Source organism: Watersipora subatra, chromosome 10 (assembly GCF_963576615.1).
Source record: "Watersipora subatra chromosome 10, tzWatSuba1.1, whole genome shotgun sequence".
Taxonomy (NCBI): Eukaryota; Metazoa; Bryozoa; class Gymnolaemata; order Cheilostomatida; family Watersiporidae; genus Watersipora; species Watersipora subatra.
Window position 1 is genome coordinate 24,228,992 of NC_088717.1, and position 12,883 is coordinate 24,241,874.

The following is a 12,883-nucleotide window of genomic DNA, read 5'->3' on the forward strand; positions in this document are numbered from 1 at the left end:
AGTCACATGTACTTGTTATCACGTCCATATGTTGCGTGATACCAATTCTTCTATACTACACCTACGAGTCTTGCTACTACCAAGAAAAGTAATGTTGCCAAAACTCCTGACGGATTAATCCTTGCTGCTGAACTTGTTGCTCTTCCTGTATCTATACACATATTTGAAGTCAGCTCATCTGTAAAAGACAAGCAAGACAGCATTAACCAATGGCATGGCTAGTTTCACTGAGGAGGTTGTATTGCATTCCGAGGACTTCAGCCAGTTATACATGGGGGCGTTAGGGCTAATCCTAGGATACAAGATTTTATTCTTAGGGGATTCTCATGCATGTTAGTTTAACACTTTTAATATATACTGTTAATGATCTGGTGGGGCTTTAAAATATTGTCATCCAATAATCAGGGCCATGACAGTAGATCGGACAAAAATATCAGGTTTATTCATGGCAAGGCTCTTGGTCTACCATGGTTACAAATGAAGTAGGCTTGGTAATCAGCTTGAATTATGCGCTAGCCGTACGGAGACCAACCATTCATCAAGGTGGCAGTAAGGAAACTCTACTATTGACGGCAGTTGTCTTTGTTAACTTATGGTTGTGAACCCAATGAACCAAAATTCCATTTAGAAATGCAATCTACACTACAAGACAGAAGCTACGCTAACAAAAAATAAATCGCTTAGGAATTCAACTCGCAAACTCCCGATTTCCAGTCGCACACTCAAACCACAGCCACCTTGCCACTTCCTGTGGCAGTTATGAATATATAAATTACCCATTACAATCTCTCACGGTGCACCTGACTGTCAAGCAAACTAGTATGGTACAATTATGAGAGGACTCATGACCTTGTGGTCTAGATTGTTTGACCTGCAAACATCAGGTTGGAGTCTAATTTCCAGCAAAATGTCACTGTTGGTGACAGGGATGACAGCCAACCTTAATTGCTCTCCTCGACTGGACATGTCTCCAGTTGTCAAGGTTCCCTGCCACTGGACTAACAGGATGCAAACTGCAGATAGTTTCAGCGCATAGAAGAAACATTTGAATGCAAGTTTTGCCAATTAGGAGGCAAGTGATTTGGTTATAGTACATGAACTTCGATGTTCCGTCAATCCATTTCAGCTTTGGGTAAAAAAGACGACCTTGCAAAATGTTAACAAAACATGTGTAATTGCTATACAAAGCCAGTTAGTTATTACCAATGACACCATGCACTTCACGCATTCCTGTCATGACATGGCAATCTTTAGGAGTTGTCTTACATCACCATTTTTGTTTGAAGGTTGGTTAGTTTATAAATTACGACAAATGAATAAATCCTGAATGATGAACGTTGTACTAATAAAGGAGAACAAACCTTTTAGAAAAATGACATAACAATATGTTACGATATTAGCTAAAATACAATGTACAGTCAAACACTTCCCATTTCACACAGCCTTTAATAAAGAGAAATTACTGCGTACGTAATAAGGAAACTCAGTCGCAGTGCTGTAAGAACCAAACTTAATAGCACTCGTGTAGAAATATAAATACAAAATATTGACAATAGAAAAGGCAACTTTAAACAAAGGAGCAAATTATGTACTCATCACCCCTATCTATATTTTGTCACGGGTTTTATCAAAGTAAAATATGATACACAATGAAGTTGCCAGGCAAAATATAATAAGTTCTTTGCCTATATGTCTCGTAATCCCTATAACGGGTTTTAGATCGGTTTGACTGTTCCAAGTTTCCTTTAGTCAAAGTAATTTTATCGCTCGATGTCACAGCCGTTGAATAGGCCATGGTATGGCTTGACGAATTCGATTTGTTTATTCTATGTATGCTAATGTGTACAAATATGTCTTAATAAAGATATATCCATTTTAGTGTACTAGATCTATGGTAATTACATGTACCTCCGGTATACTTCTTGTGCCTTAGGGTGTCAGGTTGGTTTGCTGATGTCATGAATTTGCTGATGAAGTATCCGTTTAAATATAATGACTGATGTGCGTTCAAACCTGCTGCAATTGCCTTAATATAATTACTATAAAACTCAAACGCTAACAGAAAACAATAACCCGCGCCAGAAGAATGTTGCGATTAACTCGATGCTATCGGTCAGCCTCTGACTTTTCAACACAATCGATTTCCCCGTACTGCTCTTGCATATATTTATTATACTCGTGTTTCCAGTTCACTATGTACTGGGTGTTCCACTCGGCAAACTTTTCCTTCCATTCCTTTTCCATGTCGCTTATGTCAGCTGCAAAACAATATGCTTTTAATTATTACAATGAATAATAAAAATTGCGATAAACAAAAATTTGATTTTGGATATTCTGAAGTATTGTAACAGCAAGCACGATGCTGGTAGAGAGATGTTAGTATGCTGAGGAAAGCTAGCTGAAGCAACCATGGTTAGTTTTTTTAAATGTTGAATGAACTATGCATACATTAAATGCGGATGAAATGCATTCGTCCACTGCACACCTGTCACCTATGGGGAAAATTTAAAAAGAAAAACATGGGTGACAAAACTGTTGTGTAGAAGTGGTTAAGAGCTAAATTGCTGGGGTGAGGTACAGGGCACGACAGGCAGGATTTCTAGTAGTAGATCTTTGGAATTTGTATAGTATGGCGGGCGGTAATGCATACGACTCGCAGGTGAAGCAATGAGTGAGGTAAATAGGCAGCTTTGCGTATAACTAGAGTATATTTTTACCTTGATGTGACAGATGATTTGCCCGCGGCCTCACGGATTGTTGAAGAGAAAGAGAGAAAATTGAACCTTTGAACTGAACTAAACCATCTTAAAGTTTCCAGATGGACATACAGACAGAGCTGGTCATAATCATTATATTGTACAAGAACCAAAGTCATAAATGTCCATTGAGGTTGATACAAAAGCCACCATGAAGAATCTGTTACCAAAATTGAGTGTGCCGATTCTTTCAAACCCAATTGAAAAAAGTTGGTCAAGCTTCCAGATTGATTGTGTTGGTCTCGATAAAATGGATGCTATTGCTGAGATAAAAGCCTTAATCTAAATTCGAAACATAAGAGGAAACAATTCCAAGTTGTTATCAGTGAAACTTGTCATTATTCCTATCTTTGTATTATGCAGTTGTAAAACTGAGCAGACACCTAGTGGGGTCAAGGTTTCTAGAATTATAAATGCCAGAGTAATAACATCATGGAGACAAGTAGGCCTACATGAATTTGTGTTGCTTTTTCATAATAAGGAGTTTTCATAAATAGGAATCGTCTCCACATCTGAATGGCAATTATTATTATTTCAATGATGCCTGACCTACATAATCAAACTCTTTTTCTATTCAACAAAAGCATTTTGTTTTGGAATTGTTAAATGGAAGTTTTGTACCAAGATTGGGCCGCTATATCTTTGTGTCATATAAGATAGCAATGCTTAAGATACCCCCACAATGCATGTGATTTAGTGACAAAACCCTACAAAAAGTATATCATGCATGCATGAATGTTCTGAGGTTCTGTCAGACTACCTCGGCTACTAGAAAGTGCATTATCCATATGATTGTAAAAGTATCCACCTTTCTAGCTAGCCCAAATCAAGCTCTACTTAACTATTTTTTAGGTCTTCATTAGTAAAGGAGAGACAACTCCTGCGCAAATGATCAATCAATGCGTGTTTGGTAAAAATGGTGAACTGATAGTTGAAACTGTAGCAGTGGTAAAAATTTGTTATATTTATTAATTCTGTTATACATGTAATGTGTATTGTTATTGATATATGAAATTGTTATTAAATACGAAATGGTAAACTAGCAATGAACAAGATAAACAAAGGAGTTAACTTATTAACATTAGGAGCAGAGAAGGGATAACTTTTGTTATATAACACATATTTAGGTTAATGATCTCATATGACAATCTATGTACAAGATTTTTGTCAACTGGTATTAAAATATGGAAAAAAGAGAATTCCTGGCTAACAAGGCAAATGAATAAAGATATACGCTTACATTTAACAGCACTTACATAGCAACCACTTTTAATTGGCAACCCTACATTTCCTCATTGGCAGAAGACCAGAGAGAAGATAACTCTCACGTTACGATATTTACAAAGAGAAGATCCTATACTAGTAATGTAGCCGTGAGAAATAGCTTCTACCAGTTAAATGATTGGATATATTTTACTCACCTGTGTCTACCACCAGCTTTGGCAAATATTGCTCCCAAAAAGCACAATATTCGGTCCTCGGCCCGCTGCCATATGTTGGATTATTCATGCTTTCCACACTGAGCTCATAGTACTCCCTTCCCAGAGGCGTAGCAGTCGGCCAGTCCAACCGGCCTGATCGATCTCCTTGGCTATTAGGATTTCTACAGAAGTCATTTCAAAATGGTCGCCAAGGTTCACATAATTAGTAAGCCTATTTAGTTATTGTAACAGTCTACCAAAATATATAAAAATGTTTTTTGAATGCAAACGACTAACTATGTTGAATAATCAAATTATTTATTGAGTTATTGTGTATAGCGCTGGCAAAAAACAAAGCATGTTTTTAATTCCGTCAAAACTTAAAGGTTGATTTGCAACAAAGTTCACATTACAGTTATTTGGTATCAAAATATTCACCATGTCTTCCTCTGTTGTGTTGTAGGTGCAAAATATGTGGGAATGTGATTACAAGTTCTTAAAAGATCAAAAACGAAGTTTTTGATCTTTTAAGAACTTGAAACACCTTGAAACACTTAAAACACCGCCGTAGTTTGGATTCTCTTTCCAAAACGGCTCAAATGGGATGTAGTTGTTACAGGATGGTTTCTGTTTACACTTTCATGCAACCTCATTCGTCGAAATATTTTCACAAATATACTTCACGCATTCAATAAAACCATGTCTATTGTTCTTACCCGTCTGTTTTATCGTCATTGTAATGCTGTCACTTTTAGCACTGATATCTTATAACTTACCGTAAAAAATCGTTAAACTTTTTAACCTTAGCTCGAAGGAGTACACATCATTGTCTGATAATCATGACGAGCCTGTTGGTCACCTGTGATAATCGAAAAATGCTGCAAAAATTATTTGCGAAGTATTGGGTCACATGATCAGATTATGACTTGCCAATTAGACTAGGCTGAAACAAAACTGTAAAGTAGCGAGCATCTATATTTGTTACGGGTCTTCGGTAAAACCCGAAGTGTTTGTCATAAACTAGTGCTACGACGAGTTTTATATTGAGCTTTTTATTGGCCTTTCAATTCACGTGAGAATATACGTGACAAGACGATAACCAAACTGTAATAGTTACGTCAGAGAAATAAAGAGATTCCAATCTACGACGACTTTTTGTTTATGAGCTTTTAAGAGCTTGTAGTCACATTTTTACATATTTGGCACTTACAACACAACAGAGTAAGACATTGTGAATCTTTTGATAACAAATAACTGTAATCTGAATTTTGTTGCAAGTCAACCTTTAAAGCATAGCCTTTTTAGGTTTTGGCGGACTTGAGGTACTTTTTTTGTCACTCTAGTGACTGGTTTCAATGCCTATATTGGTTAAATTTCTCTTTCACTACTGAACTAATGACTGCTCTTGCGTGTTTGCAGTGACAGCTGTGTTCGGCAACCGTAAAACCAAAATAGCGTGCTTATAAATGACAACGTGCTGACACGCATACTGTCAGATTAATCTAAATTGGCAAGAAATGATACAAGCCAGCACAGCATGACATTCCTTCTCAGCTGCCTAAATAAATACCTAATGATGTTTTGCTGAGACATTTCCATGTCTTATAAGCAAAATATTGAGAAGCTTTCAAAACATGTCTTTTTAGCGATGAAATAGTACAGAGAGTGATTATTCTACAAGCTCTTAAATTTGTGAAACTACAAACCCAGTTTTCGAGAAATTGGCCCAAAGTTGCATCATGTGCATGCTCAGCGCCTTTTCATCATCAGTGTAGGAACTGTCCGGTCTGATGGGCACACCGAACATGTAGGCGACCTCATCTCCGTGCATCACGCCCATCCACTCTCCCCACTCGTTTCTAGATGAGCGATGCCTGAAGTAGTAGTAGTAGACATCAAGGCCGGCTAGTACAAAGTAGTGTGCGTATTTGTTGGTCGGGCACAAAAAGTGGTAGTCACTAACGGCCATGTCAAGATTTTTCAGATTTAATGTGCTGTCATCTTTATTTCGCCAGTCGGTGTAGCGAAACGTGATCGCATCTTTTCCAAACTTATTCAGGTGTTCAGGCCACTGGGGATAATATTTAAAAGCCTGATCCATGTACTCTACATGCTTTGAATATGGAATTGGAAAACTTATTTCCGGCTGGTTGTAGAAGCGATGAAATTCATCATAAAATTCATATACCAAAAACCACGAGCCTTCGTTTTCATTTGATCCGATAAGAATCGGACAACGCTTAAATCTGCCTTCTCTTAATGAGGTCTCTGGTTTTTCGGACAGGAAGTAATAGTCAATGGATGGAAGCCAGCTAAACTGAATGAGTCCGGTGGGTGCCCAGGTGCCGTTAAACAATGCACCTGCGTCTACACTTCGCAAACATTTCATAAGTGTCGGCACATGGCTCGTACGTTCTTTACACCCTACATCTGCGCCGAATATCGTAGTGTTCAGTCTGTACCAAGAGCTTTCTGAACTCATCAATGTCCAGTCACCTACAGAGGTGCCGCTCTGCATGATCGCCCGGTTAAAGAGATTCCTGCTTTTGGTAGAGATTAGGTGGAGGCTAACTGAAACTGAACCAGCGCTCTCACCTAAAATAGTAACATTATTTTTGTCTCCATACAAGAAATCCGCGTTATCTTGCGTCCACTGCAAACCCATCACTTGATCCAAAAGGCCCATATTTCCGGGTGCATCTTCACTTTCTAAATTGAGGAAACCCAAAATTCCCAATCGGTATTGCATCGATATGACAATGACATTTTGCGAGGCAGCTAAGTATCGTCCATCATAAACATCAAGGGTGCTGCTACCGCTGTAGAAACCACCACCATAGATCCAAACCATAATCGGTTTCTTAGTTGCCTGATCGTCTGGGTTTGGAACCCACGCATTTATGTACAAGCAGTCTTCGCTTTGTGGCTCGTATGGATTCCACATGTCTGAGCCGGCAAATTCTAAAACAGAACATTAATTTTATTGTAGACTGAAAAATAATAAACAGTAATAAGCGTAATAAACAGGAACCTTTTCTGACACAAATCACGTCGCTGTGGATAGTGTTTGCAAAAATGACTAATGAAATCACTTAATCAAAAGCGCCCAAAGAATTTCTTTAGATACACGCAATTTTTATTATATAAATTAAAATAGCTAGCGTAAATTAAAGAACTGTTAATTTAATTTGAGAAACGATTCATTCTCAGGCTCGCGATACAACAGTAACAAAGTGATTTTTATTAATTCTGCTAGCTGAAAATTGATTGCCGAAACAAGCTTGTAAATTTCATATAAAAATCACTCAAATTTATTGGCTATCAGCAAAAGCTAAGCATACAGAACTTACTATTTACAGCAGCTAAAACAGATGTTATTTTTTAACTTGGCATAGACCAGGGCTTTCCAATTAAAGGTACGAGCTGTTGTTTGCAAGGGTGCAAAAACCAATCGTAAAAATTATCTGTGTATTTCACTTGCCCACTCGTTTCGATCAGATAATAGCAGAGAAAAGGATGGAAAAAAGTCAAAGTTCACGAAGTGAGTTATTTTTTTATGTTTTTATGTGTGAAAACGTTAGAGTAGTCTTAAAATGACCTAATAAAATATTGTTTTCATATCTTCTGAAATGCTTTGCACTAGAATTGAACTCGGAAACATCGGTTTTACAGACAGGCTCACCAATGGAATAATTAAAACATACTTATTACACCTGCCAATCCTCAATGGTATTTGGTTAAAATACGTGCGCTTCAGCTAGCACTTGAACTACTAAAACACATACAAGCCCAGACTTCTCCCAAATACTATAAAAATTAGGTACATATAGCATAGACCTAATTAAACTTACAACACACAGAGAAATAAACACCTTCAAGTTGAAGCTAAAATGGTGAATGTTGAATAATAATGTTGATCAACAAATAATTTTTTAGTGAAAACCTTCTTCATTACCCGCGCAACAGTATAGTGATAGTGAAGTATGCAACATAAAATGTATGTAGACTAACTTCCAAAGACGCCATCGTACACATTGTAGCAGGCATTCGATCTTTTGGTTGCCCTAAAAACTCCTGGCCACGGACCAACTGGCTCAGGCCTTTTAAACCTCAAGTTTCCAACTGGTGGCTTTCCCATAGGTATTCCAAGATATTCATGTACTAAAATAGAACAAAAATGCACTGGTGAACATAAAATGTCGTCTACGTATGACAAGTCACTGCTGTTACTATAGGATCCATGCGGAGTTTTGCTATGAAAGTGGGTTTACTTCAGTTCCGCTGTCAATAGACAACTTGTAGATAATTAAGTTTTAAGGTGTTGCTATATTATTCTTATATAGTGGCTAAAATGTATGTATACTTTTGTAATGAAATACTATTATATCATGTCATGCAACATTACACCATGTTATACTGTGTTACGTTGTATAATTCAATTTTATATTATATGATATAATATAAAGTATACATAATATAATATAAAACTCTATTGTACTATTGCTGTATTGTACTATAGTATGTTACATTAGATTATATAATACTAAATTATATTAAGTCATGTTATAGTTAATCTGTTAATGGGCAGATCAGCTGGGCTAGTATCATATTTGATCCAATATTCTGTTTCAATTTAATTTAATAATTAAGTTGTTATGTTATGCCCTGTTATGCTTCCCTTTAACTCTAAAATTTAAAATATATGCTAGTTTGTCATGAATTCTATTCACACATATATTTATCATGTATTTACAATGTATATTTATAATACATATTATTTATATTACAATATTATTTTATATATGTATTATATAGCTACTATGCATAATATACTATATATAAAATATAAATAATATATTATTTCAAAAAACCATAAATATAAATAATATATTTATAATAAATAATAAAAACAATATATTATATTATTATAATATATGTTATATGTGTAATAGCTTTTATAGATGTTTTGTGTAATGCTATAGTATCCTTTGAATGCCTCTGACTAGCAAAAATAAAGTCCATATCAATCATGTGCTGATAATCAGGTCGGTTGATAATTTAAACAGCATCTACAGCGACGATAACAGAAGTGAGAAGGTTTAGGGGGTGACTAAAGTTATGAAAGATTAAAATGAACATTGTTACACTCATCATCCAGCACATCAACAAAAAGTTAAAGAAAAAATGTATCAAATGGTATTTTATATTGTGTAAACAGCAGAGCATCTATGATGAATACGTATCTATTTGATGCATTGGAGTATGTTTAGAGTCATACTATTCTTATTCCGACCCAGATTTTGGTGCTGCCATAATGCTACTAACCCATAAACAGAGAGTCTTAGAGGGCAGTCAAATCATACCAATGAGTTCCTTAATGACAACTCTTGTTTAAATTAACTTTTTATAAAGACAAACATATGCTTACTCTATAGCTAACTTAAAACAGTAAAAGAATTTTAAACAGTTACAGCATAGGACCGTCTTGCGCTGTTAACATATGCCAAACATGTGTAACTGCAGTTTGTTGAATGTGCTAACTTGTGATTAGTAAAAAATGTTTATTAAAATTGTCTAATTTAGCTGAAACCCATATTTTCAAGTATATATTTTTAATATATATATATACATAATATATATATAATATATATTTTCAAGTATATAGGTGTGCTTACACCAGGAGGAGTTGGTCAAGTTGCTTCTACACCGACCAAGTATGTTTGGTGTAAAACAAAAGTCAATTGTAAAAAACGGCTTTGTTTCAGACGACAACGCAAAATTGATGAAATGTTATTGTTACATATTATGTAACAATTGTTACGCAAAATTGTTACATATTATGTTTGTGTGCTTTTAACAACTGTCAATTGATGGAGTACAACATAAAAATGTTTTGCGATAACGCTGAAAACACAAACATAATGGTGGTGTATTCCGTTCTCCCTAAAAACATATCAGCTCAAAATAGCATCAAAATCAATAAATACTGAGCAAATAGTTTTTGAGTTGAAGCCACAAATTTTTTTCTGAACCTTCACACTTTCGAATCATTTTTTGCATGAAGGAACGGAGCGACTCTTCTTTTTGTTTATTGTTATAAGCAATCAGATTGGAATGGATATCAATGTTGTCTCTCATTGGCTAAAAAAGTGACCTATTTCTTATAGTTGGAGTTTTAAGTTGATTTGGTAAAAAACTGAGTTTAAGATTATAAGAGTTTAGACAATGACATCATAGCTGGGTAGCCGTGGCAGCGGAAATGCCAGGCCTCGAATTGATAACAGATCACTGAGACATTAACTTTTACCTTACAAAATCCCACTTCAAAAAGTAGCTAGGGTTACTTAATCACAACAATTCTACTTCTCCATTCTTTACTTTGTTGGTGATGCCCACATATTACAAGTTTTTCTTTCCTAAGTGTTTAAAAAAATACTCAAAATTTTATATCAAATAACTGGTAAATATATTTTTTTGACTAATTAATTTTTTAATTATTATTAGAATTTAGACTTTTTTGTTAGTTTAGACTAATATAAAAATCTTCCAGTCAATATTTACTTTTTAGCACTGGTTCTAAGCTTCAAAAAGTGTAAAAAAATCAGCTTAATGCAAGTGTATGCAAATTTTCTGAACGTACCCGACCACAGGAAGTGAGACTTTATATAAAACGATGTTTGCATGATTTTTTATACTCTTTTATGTTCTATTCAGGTAAAAGTCTTTGGCAAAATGTGTTTTAAAGCGTAAACATATTAGAAGTCATTCCAACTCTAATTCTCTCAGCGTGAACACAACTCCAAAAAATTGTCCTAGTGTAAACGAACCGTATTTATCTTATCAAATCTGAACCCTCAAAGGGCTTTTGTTGCGAAGAAAAAGGCATGTGTTAAATATTTCATGTGTTATTGTAACACCATTGCTGTTGAAGTTTCCTTGGCAAATATTAAGACAACGATTACAAATTGGCCTTTTTCAGATTTTTGTATTTGATATTCAAGAGTGAAAAAACATCAATTTTCAGACTGAAAGACCAATTATTAAGCGCACTCAAAACAGAGTGAGGATAATTGTGATAGACATACCATAGACAGTGTTATAGACATACCATAGACAGTGTTGTAGACATACTATTATAGACATACCATAGACAGTGTTATAGACATACCATAGACAGTGTTGTAGACATACTATTATAGACATACCATAGACAGTGTTATAGACATACCATAGACATAATGTTATAGACATACCATAGACATAGTGTTGTAGACATACCATATACATAGTGCTGTAGACATAGTATTATAGACATACCATAGACAGTGTTATAGACATACCATAGACAGTGTTGTGGACATACCATAAACAGTGTTGTAGACATACCATAGACAGTGTTGTAGACATACCATAGACAGTGTTGTAGACATACCATAGACAGTGTTGTAGACATACCATAAACATAGTATTATAGAAATACCATAAACATAGTATTATAGACATACCATAGACATAGTATTATAGACATACCATAGACATAGTATTATATACATACCATAGACGTAGCATTATAGACATACCATAGACATAGTATTATAGACATACCATAGACATAGTATTACAGACATATCATAGGCATAATATTATAGACATACCATAGACATAGTGCTATAGACATACGATAAATATAGTATTATAATATACATACCATAAAAATAGTATTATAGAGATACCATAAACATAGTACTATAGACATACCATAAACATAGTATTATAGACATACCATAAACATAGTATTATAGACATACCATAGACATAGTATTATAGACATACCATAGACATAGTATTACAGACATATCATAGACATAGTATTATAGACATACCATGGACATAGTACTATAGACATACGATAAATATAGTATTATAGACATACCATAGACATAGTATTATAGACATACCATAGACATATTGTTATAAACATATTGTTATAGACATAGTGTTATAGACATAGTGTTATAGACATAGTGTTATAGACATATCTTTAAACATGGAATAGGCATAGGCAGTGATTTAGACATACCAACGGTACCATCAAGTACACTGTGACGGTTACCAGTAGCCCAGCCCTTCTGAAGTCTGATCTTGGTAGGGTCATTGACATTGGAATATGCAAAGGGAAGAACAGCGAAAATAAAAATTATTTCCGCTAACGGATTCATCTCTGCTCATAAGTTCAGCTGTTTTCAGTGCTCCAACAATACCTGCAAGATGGTACAGAAAGATACGTACTAGCTAGCAGCAGAACTACATGTATAAAATGAATCTTCATCGGCAGCGGCTTTACCCAAGTGACAGCAGATTCTATCAGATGATGAAAAAAAATTAAAGTTTAAATGATTGCAACTAGCCAACGGTTTCTTGAATATATAACAAGGCATTTCCCGCACCAGTATTTACACCTAGTAGGTTAGTTTAGAAAACTCCTGAAATGTCTGCTAGCTCAAAGTCTTTGGTTTGAAGTCGCCAAAATGGGCCACTTTTCCTACCTTACCAGCAAATTACATGTACTTCAGTTAATATTGCTCAGCGCTTGACTGCTGTTATTGTTATCAATATTACTGCTAGCACCATTATTGTTATTATTGTTGTCGATCAAACTCTCCCAGTCAAGCCGGGAGTTGACAGAGGTCTGACAGTTTTTTGAGG

The 12,883-nt window shown here is 35.1% G+C and overlaps 1 protein-coding gene across 3 annotated transcripts; it reads right to left on the bottom strand.

The window, feature by feature from the left end:
- Positions 1–26: 26 nt before the first annotated feature.
- On the bottom strand, positions 27–12,317 carry LOC137406675 (acetylcholinesterase-like). Of its 3 annotated transcripts, XR_010979938.1 has the most exons (6): positions 12,258–12,317; positions 8,189–8,338; positions 5,884–7,138; positions 4,178–4,359; positions 941–2,258; positions 127–178 (listed from the first exon to the last, which is right to left on the bottom strand). XR_010979938.1 is itself a non-coding variant. In XM_068093288.1 (5 exons), the coding sequence occupies exons 2-5, from the start codon at positions 8,313–8,315 to the stop codon at positions 51–53; spliced, it is 1,692 nt and encodes a 563-aa protein (XP_067949389.1). In that variant the 5' UTR covers positions 8,316–8,338; positions 12,258–12,317; the 3' UTR covers positions 27–50. The 3 variants fall into 3 exon arrangements, 2 of the variants coding, with proteins under 2 accessions (XP_067949389.1, XP_067949388.1); XM_068093288.1 differs by lacking the exon at positions 941–2,258 and having other exon boundaries at positions 27–178; XM_068093287.1 differs by lacking the exon at positions 127–178 and having other exon boundaries at positions 667–2,258.
- Positions 12,318–12,883: the final 566 nt, after the last annotated feature.

Excerpts from the sequence above, each read along its gene's own strand:
- LOC137406675 (XM_068093287.1), bottom strand. The coding sequence starts at position 8,315 with ATGGGAAAGCCACCAGTTGGAAACTTGAGGTTTAAAAGGCCTGAGCCA. Across the intron at positions 4,360-5,883 it reads GCCAATTTCTCGAAAACTGG|AAATCCTAATAGCCAAGGAG; the intron begins GTTTGTAGTTTC and ends TGACTTCTGTAG. Across the intron at positions 2,259-4,177 it reads AAAGCTGGTGGTAGACACAG|CTGACATAAGCGACATGGAA; the intron begins GTGAGTAAAATA and ends ATTGTTTTGCAG.